General features: G+C 43.0%; 1 protein-coding gene across 3 annotated transcripts; it reads left to right on the top strand.

Annotated features, from left to right (window-relative positions):
- The first annotated feature begins 397 nt into the window (after positions 1-397).
- Positions 398-17,655, top strand: LOC146181456 (uncharacterized). 3 transcript variants are annotated; one of them, XM_084576508.1, is made up of 7 exons: positions 398-478; positions 737-892; positions 4,148-4,236; positions 4,879-5,004; positions 5,988-6,129; positions 9,798-9,967; positions 13,033-17,655. In XM_084576508.1, the coding sequence occupies exons 2-7, from the start codon at positions 745-747 to the stop codon at positions 13,228-13,230; spliced, it is 873 nt and encodes a 290-aa protein (XP_084432634.1). In that variant the 5' UTR covers positions 398-478; positions 737-744; the 3' UTR covers positions 13,231-17,655. The 3 variants fall into 3 exon arrangements, with proteins under 3 accessions (XP_084432634.1, XP_084432635.1, XP_084432633.1); XM_084576509.1 differs by lacking the exon at positions 398-478 and having other exon boundaries at positions 611-892; positions 4,160-4,236; XM_084576507.1 differs by lacking the exon at positions 398-478 and having other exon boundaries at positions 616-892.
- The last annotated feature ends 1,562 nt before the right edge of the window (positions 17,656-19,217 follow it).

Raw genomic sequence — 19,217 nt, 5'->3', positions numbered from 1 at the left:
TGTAAAAAAGCACTACAACTGACGTTTACCATTAGCAGTACATGCGGACGCAGATAAACCAATAAACGTTAGACTCAACGGGTTTCATCGTTTCATTACACGAAACTGTCGTCTGCTACACAGCTCGATTTTTAATTCATCCTGCCGTGCTTGCGCACGTGCTGTCGAGTATTCTTTCTTTAGATATTTTAAGGTCTATATAAAAGATTTATATTAACAAACGTATTCTGCGAGCGCTTGGAACATCAATTTTCATTAAGATTTCTCAAAAATGCATTGCAGCCCTTGATTTTCTCTGCAGCACTATGATTATTTAGTGTGCCTACTCCATGGTTTAATGTAGAATGATGGACAGTCAGCATATTTTGGCCACCATGCAGAATGCGTCGCCTCCATCGATACATTCACACGCCGTAGCCGTGACGTCGTCATATGGTCTCGCATTCTGCATGAGGCGATAAAGCTGACAATTTTTCAGGTTGTTCTACTTTTGCAGCGCAAAAATTAAAATGGGGGTAACAGATAAACATCTGCTAATAGCAGTAAACATGAAAAAACAGTCGCTTGCAGCGCCATTATTGTCCTCTCCGTCTTCTGCATTGGCGATTTTTCCCGAACGCATGTGTATGACTCACTATTAATTAAACACCGTCTCTTTCGAGCCGTGCTCCCGTTGCTCCCTTGCTCGTGCTCCCCTCTACCCTATCCTCCCCTGAGTCTCCTCTGCTTCCCGCAGTCCTGAAGATGGCGAACTCAGACATTGGCGTTGGTAAAAGCATCGCTGTGCTTGCCATAGTGGTGGGCTGCTTCACTGTCCTTTGGCCCAAGGTGTTTTACCCCATGATGCAGGCAGCCTTCTCCATGTCGTGGTCGACACAAGAAGGCCAAGACGGTGAGCGCTGTTCAATTGCTTTGTGCTTCGAGCTGTTCATATACAGCTCACACGCGTAGAGGCATATTCTCATGTTGGTTTAATGATATGGACCCCTTCATTTTTGCACGTTTTATCGAGGCTGTTTTTAGGACTTCGGCCGCCGAAAGCTGCGCACGTAGTTTGGTTTGGTCGGATGCCTTTGGTGAAAACAGATTCACTCTTGACATCTGCAAGCAACATTTTTCGTATCTATACATATAGAAGTTGTCAGTGGGACACATGATACAAATTCGAAGGTGCGTATGTGCCCAATGCTTGGCAAGGTTCGCAAAACTGCTGACGTACCGTGGTACCGGCTGGTGCTCGTACCAAAGTTCTTGGGTGAGATCTATGTGAGGTGTGCTTTGAAAATGTGCATGTGATTATGTTGTGATTGGCCAGCATTTTAGAGCTCGCCTGATAGGCCGCTACTTTGTTGGCGTTATGATTATTGGTAAGGGTACCAACCAACTCACGCAGGAAAATGTTCAGACAGCTTTGCGAATCCATACGGCAACTATGCGAAGTTGAATGCTTATGTAGAGCAGTACATAAGTCTGTGGTACTCAACTAAGGACTATAAACGCACTAGACACCAGCATATGCGATTGTTGAAGAGAAGTACATTTGCTTTGTATGTCTTGCAGTGTATGTCGAAGTAAAAATATGGTTGCTATAAATGGTTTTATTGAATGTTGTTGTGTCATCGTGATTTTACAAGGTTTTACAACTCAATGCCCTGCCAACCTTTGTCCCATATGCTTGTGACTGGCTGATAAAGTTACTAAACAACCACATATGAGGAAGGTTTGTTGAATAAAAAAATTTAATAAGGAAGCTTTGACAGTTTGACCATGTATTGAGGAAGGACAGCTGATGCATGAGATGGGAGGTTACAAAGCAAAGTTGATGGAAAAAGGCCGAAAGGGCATGACCTAGGAAGATGCGGCAAGACTAAGTAAAGAAAATGGGTGAAGAAACTCGGGAGAGTGAACTAATGATAGGTGAAGCGGGAGCGTTTCATCAAAAACAGTCACTCCTTATAAACATGTGACAAAGTTGTAAAGAAGATACTCAGTAGCGCAAAGCATGGGGGAAAATCTCAGAAAACTTAATTGCTAAAAACGCTTCTGCCTGCATCCAGGGTAATGCCCAGACGTGCAAAACACATTTGTATCCCTATTGTATGGAGTGCATTTAGAAAGCACTCACAGATTATGATTAGCAGCTTACCAGTATCGCTCAAGAGGAAAGTATACAACAGTTGCATCTTACCTGTACTCACCTATGGGGCTGAAACGTGGAGGCTCAAGAGGGTTCTACTTAAGTTGAGGACAACGCAGAGGGCCATGGAACGAAAAATGCTTGGGGTAACATTAAGAGATAGGAAGCGTGCAGAGTGGGTCAGAGAAATAACTCAAGTTACTGACATTCTAGTGGAAATAAAGACGAAGAAATTGGCATGGGCAGGACATGTAGTGCAAAGAGAGGATAACCGATGGTTGCTTAGGGTAACCGATGGTCGCTTAGGGTAACAAACTGGATTCCAAGGGAAGGAAAGTGTAGCAGGGGCCGACAGAAAGTTAGGTGGGCAGATGAGGTTTAGAAGTTCGCAGGGGTCAAGTGGATGTAGCTAGCACAGAACTGGGTTAATTGGACGCCCTGCAGTGGGTATAGTCAGGCTGATGATGATGTTTGTAAATTGGCAGTTTTGAGCTTGTTTGAAGGAGTGTGTAATGAATCTGGAAATCAGTCATTGAAAACTGGTGCAGTTTTATACTGTGCTGTGTTCTTGCCAAGTTCTGTAATCAGCCTTCATCACCGAAGTACAGTGTGGGCCCACTTTTTCAAAGGCCAAATTCAAGAGAAGTGGACAAAGGGCCGGCACTAAGATTTGTTGTGCATGCTTTCTGCAGCTGTTGTATACATTTGTGTGCTGAGAAACTGTGTGGGAACACAGTGCCTTGTTAATATGACCCCCGTTAATATAGACTACTCGAATTATGTACAGTTTTTCTGGGGACCAAACTTTTTCCATGCACTTACGTCTCGTTAATATTAATGGAAACTCGCTGTCCGGACAATGGACAAGGAGAAAATGCACAGATACCTTTAGGGTCCACATATTTTTGACGCGTTAATATGGACAGTCTGAAAACCAAATCGTTACACTGCCTCAAAGATAATTTCTCTTCTAGATTTTGTTGACAGGCACATGAACGTAGTGCCAATGACTGATTGATTGCCCTTTTTGTTTGTGGTTTCATATTTCACACTGCGAAGTTGCACAGTCAATGCACTTTACGATTTTTTGCATTGCATGAATTCACTTGAACAGATCTCTGGCAGTAGCTTGTGCCTTGTAGAAAGTTGGATTCAGCAACTTTCAGCCGACTGAATGTTGATACGTAGCAGGGGTTCGTGGGAGATGAAAAGTAGGAGTAATTTATTAATGAAACTCCATCGAGAACAATATGCAACTGCATCACAATACCTTCAACTGCATTGCGTTTAAAACACAACGGTGGCTCGAATAATGTTCTTGTAGCTCCTAATGCAAACTTCATTGGCCTACATTATGCTCTAAAGCAGACCTTATCCTTAGCGTATTTTTGTTTGTTTGTTGTTGTTTTTTCAGAAAAAAATTCCGTTTCGTTATTACGGAATTTGGACAGTTTTGTGCGGAAACCAGAGTGTCCATAATAACGAGATATGACTGTAACAGCGTTAAGGACCACATTATCTAGACTACATGACATGGCCGATTTGGAAAGTGGTGCCACCTCTCGTTTCTGCTTCGAAACGAGACCTTGGATCCCGATTCAGATATGCTGCTCTTAAAGTGGGGCTTTGTGTTTATGTTGGGCTGTCTTTCGCTTAGTCTGGTAGCCTGCACCTATTTGGGCCGCTGTTGTCTCACACATACTCAGTGTGCACAAAATAAGGGAACAATGATTAAACAAAGAGCAGGGTGCATGCACAGAAACACTGAAGATGGGAGCCATTAACATTGTTGTGCAATACCCTTAAAGAAGAAGCTTAATTGCTCTGCCATTTTATTTATTTATTCATTAAGAATGTTTACGTTTTTTGTCTGTGTGTGCTGGCCAACATTTGAGCTGTGTGTAATGTGGGCTTATCATATGCACCCACCAAGCATGAAAGCTGCCCATAAGCTGAGAGCAGCCTGTATGAGTGGTGGCCAGTGTGACGTGTCACCGATGACATATGCAGGCATTATCCCAGGCCGAGCGCCCCAGTCACGAATTCATGAAGGCTTGGGCCAGGCTCGACCTCACAGCCCAGAGTACTCCAGGGGTCGTGTGAGTAGTTCCTCTCTCTCTCTCGTGGATCCTGCCTGTGCTTTTGTTTCGATTGTGGCCTACTGTTAGTCCCATTGAAGTAATAGGAAATGCTTACGAGCTGCCCTCAGTTTTATATATTTTTTCAAGTACTGCATGCATACAAGAGCAAGAGTAAGTGGTTACAAGAGCAAAAGGAAGAAAAGGATTAACAGCATGATCAGTATGATAGTTTGGTTTGTGGGGTATAACTTCCGAACATAATTCAGGCTATGAGAGACACCGTAGTGGAGGACTCCGGAAATTTTGACAGCCTGGGGTTCTTTAACCTGCACTGGCATCGCACAGTACACGGGTACCTTGCTTTTTTCTGCCATCGAAAAGCGGTTGCCGCAACTGGAATTCGATGCCGCATCCTTGGGCACAGAAGTCGAGTGCCCTAACCACTGCACCACCATGGCGAGTCTATGAGCACTATGAGGCAAAGAATTAAGCAGTATGCAAAGGCTCAGCAATCCTGGCATCTCTTGTCCTATGCATATAAGTATAGAATTAGAGGGAGAACAGTGCACGCGCAGATGATTTGTGTCCTATGTCTTCATACTTGGTTTTCTCTGCACTTGCCGCTTTGAGTGACTAGAGTGTCTGTTGTGCATGTGGCAGCCATTTCCACACCCTTCGATGCGACAGCCTCCTCGACAGGCAGCCAAGACAGGGGGCACCATGAACCTGGTAATGCCGCTCTACACAATCGGAGTGGTGGTCTTCTTCCTCTACACTGTTCTTAAGGTCAGTCAACTCCAACGTGTATGTCTTTGTCACTCGATGACATATCTAGGGGAATGACACAGTGTGGAGCAGTTTTTTTAAGGCAGACTTGTAGCATTCAGCCTGAACTTTGCGAGTTGACTGCATGGGCAAGCTATAGACCTTTCCGAAAGAGCATCCACTGTTTGTTGCCACATTTCCTTCTGTACTGTTAGGGCATACATGGTGTAAGTATTGATCCAGTGGTAGCTCATGCGCTCTTTACATATTTGCAAATGTTCTAGAGAAGCACTACAAAAAGCTCATGGTGCTTGCACCACATGCACACTGTAGTCCAGTGAGTAATGTGGCAAGGAATGGTGGTAGCTTAGTAATAGTTAGATCCATGCAGCTTTGGCTGCTTCATTGTCTGTGGTTTGAAGAAACTGCATCCTGGTTCTGGAGTCAAACATGGGCATACTCTACTGGGTCTTGGCATTGTTTTTGTCTACTCAGTCAGTTGAATAGGATTAGAATAGGATTCAAGTAAAAAAAATAAATAAAACAGCAGCTGCTAGCTAGGGGCAGTGTTTCACATTGTGTGTATTACTGTACAGAACAGTAAACAAAATCAGTTTTTTTTTTATATATTTAACTATGCCAAACAAGTCAGAGGTAACCAGAAAAACCTTAACAACGGTCTACTTTCTGTCACGGAAAAAATGTACATGGTGGTTACTGCAGACTTCACTTGTGTCCGAATATGGTGATGGTGAGTGTTAGAGCAAGGCTGAACTGATCTGACAGTTTGAAGCATAAGTAGTGTTATTTTAGTGTGGTTAAAGGTTTGTCACGTGACTGCATTCAGGTGACGGCTGATATAAGAACAATTCATTCTTTCCACTCTCTTGGTGTGCATCATTAGGTGAGAGTGTGAGCACTTGTAGGTTTGAAATGCCATGTGCAGCTCAACCGGCAGTGCCACTCCATTGTCCTCCTTCCTGTTTCATTTGCTGTTGCCACAGCTGGTGTGCAAGAAGCCCCCTCCAGCACCAGACAACGCAAGCCAGGAGCCATGGCCACGGCCCGACATGCGTGGTACTGCTGGTCTTGGCTCACCTAGTCGCACGGCGCACACAAACGACTCCTCGAAGCAGGGGCCATTAGGTAGGTGTCGTCGAGCTGCTGTCCACTTTACTTTGCAATGCCTGGTTATTTATAGTTAACAAATTTAGTGAACTTTACTGCAAGTGTCCATGCTTTCATCTAGCATGCCCCAGAGTGGAGCCAAAAAAAAGTTATGCACTGGTCCTAGCAGCAAAGCACAAGCAATGTGAACACAAAGTTAAACAAGTACATCTAATGACATTTAGATTTATACTAGATATTTAATTTTCTTTGCTCGCACTCCCATATGTCATGGTTTTCCTTATGCTACAGCCGAAAATAGATTGTCTCCATTGCTTGTGCAGACAGCACAGGTAGTCATATCTCGCCTCTGAAAATGGGGTTCACCATACGCAGAGATTTAGCCCTGAACACTTTCCCGAATTTTTTTAGTCCAGTAGGGACCATGTATTGGGAAATCCGATGGCATGGCTTTATGGGACAAGATGGGTCATTAGGGACACTGAATGCCCTTTCTCTTTTGTGCTATGTTCAACAAAATGGGATTAGCATGCACACACACATAAAAAGGTAATTTGCAACCCACTTAGGTTGCCTTGCCATTGAGCCCGGAATGTGTCAGGGTTGCAGCACTTGTTGTGCAATACTTGCAAAGTATTGCAAAGGTGCTTGTGATATTTGTTTTGGTTTAGCACTAGATAACTTCTTTAAGTCGTCTACAGTTTTCTCCTGTGCAGTGTAAATTGAGGTATATGTCAAAACAACTGATGCCTTGAAGCTCAGCATGTTTTAGGCAGGAAATGTGTTCCAGAACTGACTAGGACAAGCCATTACGGCTTTCCGGAAGTTCATGTTAATCAACTGACATGATTCATTTTGGACAGGGTGATAGCCATAAATGAGCAGTGAGTCAACCTCTAAGATGAGCCGATTACTGGAGCACGCTTATGGGTGCAATATATGGGAAAATTCTGGGCAGGAACACGTCAGTGTGATTCATGGCTACCAACACTGAACACACAGTGGCTTCCATCCAGTTCATACTTATATCCATATTCATACTTTGTTTCTCACTTGGCAATTAGAAAGTCAATGAAAGGGATGCAAGCTTTATACCTCACGAAAACATATTACTAATGCACCTTATATAGCAATATAAAGAACTCCCAGCCTTTCCATCATTCCTTGGTGTCAGCAAAAGTGGTGGCAGTTCAGTGCAGTATGGTGTGTTAGTATAACTAAGCTACACACAGTGTTACACTTTAAGGAATAAAAGCGCGGAGACGAAGGACAAGGAAGAAGACAACACCTGCACTGTCTGTCAACTGCAGTTTATTAGAAAGAAACACGCAAAATATACTCTTTTCACAACCAAGAGCGCATGTGCAACTCAAACCGCCAAACAGATAACTCAATCTTTTGAATCAAGATATATTTATTCACAGTCATGAACAGATACAGAAGGGGTGCTTACACACGTCATGATTTTTATGAATGTGAAACGCTTCACTGATTTCTCTTGTTAGTTTATCTTTTTGTTTGTACAGAATTTTGGTTTCATTAAAAAGGGGAACACATGACTTTTCAGAACAATTCAGTTGGTTGTTAAGCGGACAGTTCCTGTAATGCAGAGCAAGATTTGAGGATGGAGTTCCCTTCAATGAAGTGTTATGGTCACGTAAGCGGGTATTTAGGCACCTTTTTGTTTGGTCTATGTAGGTCTTCCCTGCATGTGAAAGGCACTTCATACACAACTCCCTCTGCGCAACAGACAAACCTCAAGTCATGCTTTATCTGGCACCCTGTTTTCGTTTTTCTTCGTTTCTTTTCATTTTCCCTTGATTTTGCCTCAACCAAGGCGCATATTTTTCCCAGCTTTTTGGGTGTAGAAAAAAGAACATCTACTCCATATCTGCTACCCACTTGCTTCAAACGGTGAGACATTTGGTGAATATATGGCAGGACTGCAGTTTTATTTTTCTGCTTTTCGGAATGCTGTGGTGACTGTTGTCTACCGCATGTTTTTATCCATTTTAGTATCTTGCTGCATGTAAAAACTGTGATATCATCCGGAAACCCCGCTGATCTTAGTCTCTGAACCTCTCGATTAAAACTGTCACTGATAGCATGTACACATGATTTATGAATGACGGCACCTAAACAAGAAACAGCTATACCACATTTTACAATCTTGGAATGTGCGGAATAGTAACTAAGTAAAGGCTTTTCAGACCTCTGAAAAGCCTTTACTTCTGACTTTTGAAAAGCACAAAAAAAAAGTATATTTTGCATGTTTCTTTGTAATAAACTGCAGTTGATAGACAGCGCAGGTGTTGTCTTCTTCCTTGTCCTTCGTCTCCACGCTGTTATTCCTTAAACATGTACCAACTAGCTCAACTCTTTGTTTTATTGAACAGTGTTACAGCGTATGCGGCTAAAGCAACATGCCCATTGAGTAGAGATGGGAAACAGCTTGCATAGCGTCACCTCATCTATTACAACTAACACTTGAACAGCAAAAGAAACAGCACAGCAAAGATTGTAGTCCTCACACACCCTATCTGGTGGTGGTGCATGACACTAGTTATTAACACGCTGTGTAGTATGGTACTGTGGTACGAACATGATTGTTATATAACTGTACTGCACCCCTCGTGTGAGCAGCCACTCTCAAAACTGTCTTAATCACTAAGCATGTTCTGGAGAGTCCACATAACTCTTATGTGGTAGACGCTCCTGGGTGACTCTCGGAAGAGTTTTTTGTTATCAGACTCAATGGTAGCACCATTTCCTGAAGTGAAAAGTTCACTGAACACTTATTTAGCCATATGCTAATGCAAACTTCAGTTTGTCCTAATTACCTTTTCTCTCTACTCTTGTTATCTACATGGGTATGGTCAATAGTGAATGTTTGTTGGAAGTGCTGGAGTTCCCAGATGCACCGTTCTTCCGTTGGGTGTTGAGTTGGAGGCATGATTGTGCATCGTCACACATGGAACAATCCGACGCACATGGCTGCTTACCTGTCCCATATAAGATGGGCATTCAGCACAACAAGCACAGTGAGAAAAACGGGTGAGCGAGGGAGCGTGAGGGTGTTGACAATTTCATTTTGCCAAATTTGCTACATACAGCTACTGCTGCAAAGTCTTCTGTGCAGCTGCAATTGCAGAGCACTTTAAAGCTGTGCATTTGTGAGAAGCTAGGAGTTAACAAACTCGAAGACACATGGTACTCACCTTGCTTGGGTGTGGTTCTGTTCTATCAGCTGCATACAACATACTCGTGGTTTCTCCTGCCAGCTTGCTTCACACATTATTGAACGGGGATAAGCATCCCGACATCTGACCTAAATGTACCACACACACAGGCGAGATGGTAACTTCTGTAATGTTCACTAAGTTACTTTAAAGCTTAAAAAAGCAAAGGAAATAAAAGATAACTGTTGGAAACAGACTGGAGCTGCCCTATTTCACACCCAAAAGCACGAAGCTTATTCATTATGTTAAATCACCGAAGAATGGTCTTGCGTTTCATGTTGGTATTATCTGTAGTCTTGGAATACCGACCTGTTGCCAGCTAAGTGATGCAGCTTAGTCATAGTGGAATCGCGCCTCTTCTGGACATCTCAAGTACAGTATGCAGCAGTTTCGTGCATGGCATAGCAGGTGGTGCCACCTATTGACCACAGCGCGCACGCCTTGCAGGTGAAGTTGAAGAGTTGAAGCGGCGCCTGGCACAGACGGAAGCCCTGTTGCAGCAGCTGCTGCTCCGCCAGTCGAACGCGACTCAGTCGTCTAGTGCCAACATGAGCCAATCCATCAATTTGCTGGTCCGCGAGCTCTCTAAGGGCCACCAGACACCCTTACACAAACAGGTGGGCTCACATTTTCCTACACATGCCAGCACAACTTGTACTGTTATTACATTGGGCCATGCCGGTATCCCTTGCGATGTACTAGAATGGCAGATTGGCCTCAGAGGTATAGGTAAATGGGGTAGGTAATTCATGCTTTGTGAAAAGCATCAATTTCTTTTACATTGATTGTTATGAGAGTCAGTCAAGACATGTTGAGAAGGGATACATAAAAACTTGGCTAAAATAGCAGCTATGATAGATGCATATATCCTGTCCATTTTCAAGTATGTGAGGTGTGTCTGATCACAGCGTCACCCACTATCGGGCTTGTGCAAGCTGGAAGGCTTATGCTTTTTCCCCTCCCCAAGGATGGTTTAGCCGCTTCACACTCCCAAGGGATAATTATATAACAAAAAGCGTATTCACCGCATCTCTTTTACTGCATCATTATATAACATCCAGCTGTGTTTTTCTCAACTTTTTATTTTGGGCCAGACTTGGCTTTTGTGTGCATTTTATGCATATACTTACTTTAATGACATCAAAGCCAGATTTAGCAAGCATGGTTTGTGAAATATTTAGAATGCAGCTGTTTATGTTTTAAAACGATCAGCAATATTTTTGAGAGCAAATTTTTCTTTAGATTTTCAGGTGCCAGTTGTTGAAAAGCATGCATCAGGTATAAAATTGCCTCAGTATGGTGCATGCAAGCTGGATTGCATTAATTTAATAAGTTGCAGTTTTGTGCTTGAAAATTATTTTTCACTGGTCTTTTGCATGCTGATATCCAGAGCAGCTGCACAAGCGTGCACTGATTTTAACTTATGCATGGCATTTAGCACAGCAAAAGCATCAAAAGCATCAGGCTACCTTAGAATTAAAAACAGATTTGGAAAATGAGATAAAAGTCCTTAAGTGGTACAATTTTTATTCACTTTGCAATAACCTCAATGGGTGGAGGGTACAATTTTTATTCACTTTGCAATAACCTCAATGGGGTGGAGGGTACAATTTTTATTCACTTCGCAATAACCTCAATGGGGTGGAGGCATCAAATGTTTGGTATGCGCTTTCCTTGTTTCAAACATTTCTCATTACTCCAGGAAGCATGATACACACTCAAAGATTCATATAGTATTCCCAGCGAATAATTTAATATTGCATCATTTATGTGAACAGCTCTCGGTTTCGGTATCCAGACATCGAAATGGACGCACTGTAGCAGGCTTGACAACTCGGCCTGGTCACGTAGGCTCACAAATCTGTGACGCACACAGCATTGTGTGCTGATGCGAAGCATGTTGCAAAAGGCGAGCAAGCTGGGCTAGTTCAGCAGTACTCCGAGTGCTGTGAAAAACTTGTCAGCGAGTGACGGTGCACGGCTGATACGGATCAGTGATGCGTCAACTGCGCTCTAGGTTCTTAAGGCTTGCTCGGGTGTGCCACTCATCGTACATCACCTTATTGGGGTATGACACTGCTAGAACTTTGGCTACGCTCCCAGCACAGTGATGTCAGTATCAATTACACTAGCTATGAGTTTATATATCAGAAACGAGCATATATGGGTTTATATAGCTATGGGTCTATATATCAAAAACAGTAGCCGACCGATTTTTTAGACTCCGGACTTGCGCGATATTTTGGATTTCATTCAGGAACCATCACGTGCCACATAGGGACATGTACATTTTCACAACCGATATTTCGGACTCTATGGTATACAAAAGTTTGATTTTTTTGGCCAATTTTGACGCCAGCAATACTGTGGAGATCGTTTTTTGGCCCAAGGCTTTTTTTTTTTCTTTCTTTCTTTCTTCTTTCTTCTTCTTCTTTTTTTTTTTTTTTTTTCAGCATGAAATAGATGTGAGTGGACGTCATTGTTACAAACACCCCGGCTTTGCGCAGTTGTGAAAGCTTAGGGCAAAGCGAGTCATTCGGACGGCCTAGCTTGGCTCTCTGTGCATCATTTGCATAGGAGGCAGTGGCAGTAAAGGAATGCTCGACCTTGTCATCGCGGTAGCCTAGAGAGCTCAATTGGACAGAAAAATGGAGTGTGAGCACTGTTCGCAGCGACGCGCTCTGATGCCGTCGCCTGCGGGGAAGAGCTGGGGGGAGGGGGCAGTGCATTCACGTAGGCTCTCGTTTCACTAGCTTCTTTTTTTTTTTTTTTTTCAGTGAGTTCCATCTCGCAGTCTTTGCTACCATCATTAACCATGGAAATGGAAACTGAATGGTATTGCTTCACGCGGCACGTGCATATGTTCGCGACATGAGCATGACCTGCAGCTGCGTTACAGTACGTCTTGAAGTGGGATAGACATGACGAAAATGTCACTGGCTGAGATATTCTAACTGGAGGGCTGTAGTGGTTACAGCTTAGCACGATTCGCTTCTGCAGGGCACGACTGCGCATGCGGTGACTGCCTTAAGTGAATTGCATGCTTCCCGGTGGTGCGCATGCCTACCACTTTGGAACTAGTCAGCGCACCCGTACTGGTGGCCGGGCCCACCATATCAGATCGTGCAATGCTATAACTCCCTATTATCGACATATAAATGAAACATGGGGAGCAGTGAAGTTCATGATTTGTAACGCTGGTTTTTCACAGAAAAGTGATTTTTACAGATCACTTTTTTACAGCTTACAGATTTTTCGGACTATTCGATTGTTCAGACCATTTCCCAGGTCCCGCTGAGTCTGAAAAAACAGTCGCCGACTGTATATTTCAAATGTTTGTTGTGTTCACCACTTGGCCGTGAGTGTCCTTGCATACAGAGGAATCCCATAGCAGGCTTTTTATAGCCCGAAATTTTGATCTCTCAACTCCAGTAAGAAAACAGTTTCCAAGGATCATGTCCCTCTAATAAAAAGTGTGGATGGCAAAGCAATATTTTAGAGCACCAAGTGTAGACAGTGCTTCCATCTTTATGGATACTGCTACCTTAACTGACACGTGATGGGCTCTCTTTCACATTGCTGCTCCCTGTGCGTATTTGAGAACCAAGTGTGGCCACTCGTCCACAGGCTCTTTAGAAGCAGCACACACTTACTCTTGCATTCTTCTTGCATGTGTGTCAAGACGGAAGGCTTGCGACACCGTCGCCGCACCCACCAGACACCGGAGGGTGAGCCAACATGCCCGTGCGGGGCACCACTCGCAAATGGGGGATGCCGCAGTGGCAGCGGAGGATCCCAAGCCGACTCCTGCTCGGATGAGACGGCCGATAGTGGTGACGAGATGTCACTGCCGCCAGACAGAGAAACCATGGCCCTCTAGGTGATCTGTAAGGTTAGATGAAGCACTTCAGCAGCCCAATCTCACACATGCACCTAGCTATTGTCACCACGTGCAGTGTGGAGAAACAGTGCCCCATGCTGTTGGGCTCTGACGCTGACGATGTTGATGTCAGGTGTGTAGGGTTAGTATGGGACACAGGTCGCAACTGATAAAGGCAGAGCACAATCGTTGTCCTTGCCAGGCGCTCAAGCAGGCCAGGTAGCTATCACCCTAGAGCATGTATGGACATGTGAGAATGAAGGTTGGCTGGTGTTTGAATGCTTACTTTGTAGGGGCCCACTGCTCAAAAGGGGCACTACACTGCTGGGCTTTCTGAAGCCATGCTCCAGAAGGTGATGGCTTGTAGCTTGAAAAAGCCTTTTTGCCAACAGTCAGAAACAAAGCTCATCATCATACTTTCACAAAAGATATCTGCTGTGTACATAAAAAAAAAAAAGAGCTTAGAACTACTGATGAAAAGGAGGCCCTCCTTCAAAGGTAGTTGGCTGAGCTCCTGGGTCGGTGCAGTCTGTGTTGATACTGAGGAATATGTGCAAGCCTTCGAAGCAGAAAGTACATTGCTGTGACTGGTGTAAAATCAGCCATTCGCCGTGCCACGCTTTAGCTATGGTTTTTCTTGACAAATGGAGGCTTACTACAAACAGGCAGCTCAGAAAAGGCTGTCGTTTTGCAAGTAATTTCCTACCTAACAAGAGCAAAAAAATGAAAGGGGAAAACTGCTAGCAAACTGCTGTAAATCATTGAGATTCTTGATGATGTGGTGATCGGCAAGAACAGCTCACTGTAAAACAAGCTGGCAGATCACTTTATTGTCGCAGGTCGCATCATCCCATGTTATCCTGAAAAGGAAAAGTAATGTGCAAACGTGCGCATGTAGTTTTCGGATTTGAAACTTGACCGCACTGACTGTTTGACTGATGGTTTGAAACGGCACTTCGTGAACTAGACTCGTAGCCATCAATGCAAGGCGGATATTGCTTTGCCTATTTTTGCACCCACTTTGGCATTGAAAGCATTGGGCAAAATAAGGTTCATGTCCTGATTTGAGCTTATGTCCTTTGCAGATAGGCAAAATTATAAACATCAGGAACGTAATTGCTCTTTTCCAGCTTCCTCTATCATGCTTTCGAGTGCAGCCTTGCATGAGTGTGCGAGCCTACGCGGGGTGTAGCTTTTAAAACGGACTGAAACACTTTTTAACAAAGTATTGATCATACATCCGATTTGAAGAAGGTAACTTTGCTTCTTGTATCTCCTCCTCAAAGTATCTTTGGAATACATTTTGGAGAAGATATTTGGGATCGAAATTTACTTTTTGTCCTTTGCATTTTTTGTTCTCATGGCTTTGGTGTGGTCGAAGCTAAGCACCCCTCCAACAGCACCATAAAGGATGATGTCATCATCGGTGTAATCATTTTAGCCTTGTTCTTCACATTCTATTTGTTTTGCGAGCCAGCTTCTACTAGTCATGGCATAGGTGATGAGCTGGGCTGCTGTTGCTGCTCGGCCGCAGTTCATTTGATCATTATTTTATATTTTTTTTCCACTCTACTTGATGTGTCGTCCTGTGATGCCTCAAGGTCTGACATATAGTAGCTGTATTTTGAAGCCTACACACATGGACACATTTATGTGAATATAGAGCAGAACTTAGGAAAGTTAAAAACAACAGCAAGCAAATGTTCAAGCATGGTTCTGCATTCTCCACTGAACATGGAGATGTGATATATTTAGCTAAAGTATTCAATGAAAACCTTACCTAACAGCTGGGGGAATTTATGTATGCTCTTCAGAAAGTTATGCACTGCTCTCTTAATAGTTACAGTCCACTTAATTGTTTCTTGAATATCTTTTGGGTTGTTGCCATGGTTGCCAAAGCATTTATGCATTTTCAATGCACATAATAAATATCTAAACAGATATTGATTATAAGTCACCTTCATGGCATTTTTCATTGTTTGTTTGCAGTTCCACTAGTCATTTCCACAGAAAGCAGTTCAGACTGCTCATTTTCTTTGGATCTGTGTGTGCTAGAGAGGTAAACTTAATGGCGGAGCATGCCATGAGTCTCGCGGCATCCGTTTTATCTGTTGTGCATATATCAGACATTCCAGCTGCAAGTACCCATGCAGCGTGAAATTGTATGCATACCTTGGCTGGTTCGATGGGTGTTGCCTAACAAGGACAACTTAATGACAGTTCATCAAATCTAGTCATATACATATACTATCATGCCCTGAAGGTTTTTTTGGTGATGCATATCTTGTTTGCATTAAAACATCCTAGTTGTTCAGAGAGCACAGTGTGATCATTGACTGACATTCTGAGCAGTCACCTCAATTGCACACATGAACATATTTTTTGCACCAACTTGTATAGTTCCTCAAAGTTGTCATTGTTTCTTCATTGTATTGTTTGTCTTTTTTTTTTACTATCATAACTTGTGCATAATGCTTGCTGAGCATGCTCCGCATAATGTTTTGTCATTCCACTGTTATTATTTATTAGCATTTATTGTTACCAGTGTAGCCTGGTAGCCATGATTGCATTTAGCCTCTGCCAACTTTGTTGCTGTACGACTTTTGTTAACTTCCAAGCTTGCAATTGGAAGTAGCAGGCTTTTGTAATGGTGGGTTCGTTTGCACTAAATCACTGTTTCTGGGGCTCTCGGTCTTGTTGCGTCCATAAGGTTTTTTTTCTTTTTATAAGCTCTGAGCTACTGGAGACTTTTTCTTCTTCAAGAGCCGTTCTTGGTATCATTGAGACATTCCTGCAGAACTGTTAGGCTGCGCAGCATGAACCAAGAGTCACCAGTATTTTTATTGCCCAGCAAGAGCATCGTGGGGTCTTTGGTCAATTTTATGCATCTAGTCACCAAGATTCATGCAGCATGGTTTGAGTACGCTTGAGTCTATACTTATTTTGAGTGTGCATCTTAGTTTTCACTGCATCTGTGTGAGCCACGCTGCAAAACCAAAGAGCAGATGACGTTTGCTCGAAGTAGTGAGGGCAGACAGTGGAAGAGACGTGCAGTCACATTTCGTGGTGACTTCTGGCGGATGACGTTGGATATTGCAACGGTCATCATGAGAGCAATCGTTTATGTTCATATTGTCACCATCGCGATCTCCCGTATGGACATGGCTTCCACTGCGCACATCTGCAAGCTTGCTCACGTGCTGCTGACTGATCGTAGAAGCGTATGTAACGCTTGACATTCAGTGACACCATGGTAGTGCTGCCGTTAATTGTGTTTTTAACCAGGACACCACTGGTGGCTCTGCTGTATTGCCTTTGAGCAAGAACAGGAAGTGAAGCTGTGGTTTCAAGCATCGTAGTACCAGTCATTGACCAGACTCAGTCTTTTCTTTAAATGACTTTGCAGATTTCATCCTAATATTTAGGAGCATCAGATAAGCAAATGTATGCAACTATGATGTGATCGCTCCAATGCATTAGGTACTTTGTTGTACCAATGGATTAGTTTAATTGAATTCATACTGAACTTAACAGAAGCATCTTTTTAATTGGGTATGTTGGAGTTTTTCGTCGTTGCTAACTCGGAGAATCGGGCCAAAAAGTGGCAGTACGCTTTGGTCATTTCAGCATGCTAACACTAAGCTTATTTTCCAAGAAGTGAAATGCGTATTGATGTACATACGTGCACACTAAATTGCAGACTCCATTAATTATGTCACAGTAGTTACAGGCATCCTTTATGTTTACGTTTCTTGTTGCATATCCACTGATAGCACATAAGCCAGAATTTATAAGCAGTTGTTAGTCATATGCCTGCTAAAATAAATATTGGGATTGTGCCAGCATAGAAACATGCAGCTGGTGTAATACCGGCCTGCCCAAATTACTAGCCCTTGTGGCAGAAAGCCATCATAAGGCAACCACTGAGAAATATGAGTTGGGCTATAAGTAATGTTAAGCCAGTTCAATTGATCTGGTGTTCCTACCCATGTGCTATTTGTTGCTAAAGTTCAAAGGTGCCCATGCCTATAGTGAGTGCATGACTTCACACCGACACACTGCTGGCCGTTGCTTTCTGGGTCTAGCGTTTTCTGGGATTAATTCCCTCTTTGGTCATGAGCTCACATAAATACATGAATAGCATCATCTTCTCAAAATATTGTTGCAACTCCTGGACACTTTGCTGAGGGTGGCACTGAAGTGGTGCATATGTTTGAAGAAAGAGGGGGTTGACTAGTTAGTTTGTGCTTGAAGACATCTGTTGGAATCTGGGAAGCATCTGTGAGAAAAGAATACCTTCAATTATCTTATTGCACAGTATTATTGCTCATTCCAGTTTTGACTGTACTTGCAGTTTTTCATGTGCCTGTGATTTTATTCAGAGCCTTTTGTTTTTGGACTTCACTTGGTCAATAAAATGCTAAGACAAACAAAAATAATGACTGGTGCGTAACTTTTCTTTGCCACTGTCACTGATGCATGCAGGAAACCACACTGAAGTTCCAAACGTTTTGTAAACCGACTCTACATTATGTGACGGTTGTTTGTGACTGAATGGTTGCACAGCCTTGCTTGCTGGTAGCACTCAACTCTCATGTTACAGATACTAGCTCTAACGTGACAAGAGAACAGCTAGTTTGCATGCAATAATGAATTATGTTGTTACCCTTATCCCAAAACTGAAGACATCTCAAATGTCAAACATCTCAATCCATGCAGAGAAAACCTATTTAGAAGTAAACAATAACATTTGCTTTTCATTTGACCTCATGGAGCGATAATTTGCTGCTGAATGTAGGTAATGCATTTTTTTTAACCCTTTGACTGTTTTTGCCGTATGGGTACTGCGCTAAACACATAGCATTTAAAAATATTCGACACTGGGGGTGAATTTTTTTTCTGAATATTCAACTGTCAAAGGGTTAAAGGTGGAGTTATGTGCACATTTGCATTTGGAGTGCCTTACCATTAACGAATGAGATGAGCTCAGACCTTTCTTCCTAGAGCAGTGGGAACCCGAGGTGGTGGAAATTCGTGCAATCAGTTGGAATCTATAGTAGTAGCTGTTATGTGTGGCTCAGAGTATTCTAATTCTTTAAAATGCATACTGAACTACACTCGGTGACGGTGCATTTCAAGTTGTACTGAACAGTATTGTACCCATTATTTGTGAATGCCTCGCAATGCAGGTAATTGAACACTGCCAAACTATGCTACTTGTGAAAAAAATTGCACCTAGGTGTTCCAAGCCTGTAAGACAACTTCAACTGCAGGCTTTAGGTGCAAAAGACTGCATAAAGATTCCCTGACAGCCTATATACCCCACTCTGTGCCTTTTGCAGCATTTGCATAATTTCATAATTTCAGCATTTTTCAATTAATGTGGCTAGGCACAATCATCTTGGATGGCCCAAATGCAGGTTTTTTTGTGTGCTGCTGCTGGGTGCATGCATGATGTTGCAATCGGTAGCTACCTCACAGAGCTCCTGAAGTTTTACGGATACGTTGATATAGCAGCATATTTATGTGCAACAGCTGTGGGAATTTACAATAAATGCAAGTCCAGCGTTTTCAAACTAGTTAGGTCTGCTTGCCAAGGCAGAAATTTATTGTAAAGATGGAAAGGAAGTTTGCTAGGTAACATATGCCCAAGTTACTGCACCAGAGGGCTCTGAAATGATCCGAACAACTTGGGACTGCCTAGTAGAATAGGTACACTGTTGAGAAATGAGAATGGTTACTTCGAAAGAAACGGGATGTTAGTACTGCAAGAACTCGCAGTGATGAAATGGAAAAATTTTGTGAGCGGTAGTAATTGCTGTAAGGCAACCGTGTTGATGATTTGCAAAAGACATGCTTTTGTTCTTTTATATACTCATTGAGTTGAGAAAAGTGCCCTGACACTGCTGACAAAAACATGCCATCAGGGATGAGCAGTAATTCTCTAGCAATGGCCTGGTAGTAGTTTGAAATCCCTGTACCACCAG

Source organism: Amblyomma maculatum, chromosome 8 (genome assembly GCF_055883805.1).
Source record: "Amblyomma maculatum isolate TAMU_Amacu chromosome 8, ASM5588380v1, whole genome shotgun sequence".
NCBI lineage: Eukaryota > Metazoa > Arthropoda > Arachnida > Ixodida > Ixodidae > Amblyomma > Amblyomma maculatum.
This window is presented reverse-complemented; position numbering and strand designations above follow the sequence as displayed.

Coding starts and splice junctions, on each gene's coding strand:
- LOC146181456 (XM_084576508.1), top strand. CDS start 745: ATGGCGAACTCAGACATTGGCGTTGGTAAAAGCATCGCTGTGCTTGCC. Junction 893..4,147: donor GACACAAGAAGGCCAAGACG/GTGAGCGCTGTT, acceptor TGACATATGCAG/GCATTATCCCAGGCCGAGCG. Junction 4,237..4,878: donor CAGAGTACTCCAGGGGTCGT/GTGAGTAGTTCC, acceptor TGCATGTGGCAG/CCATTTCCACACCCTTCGAT.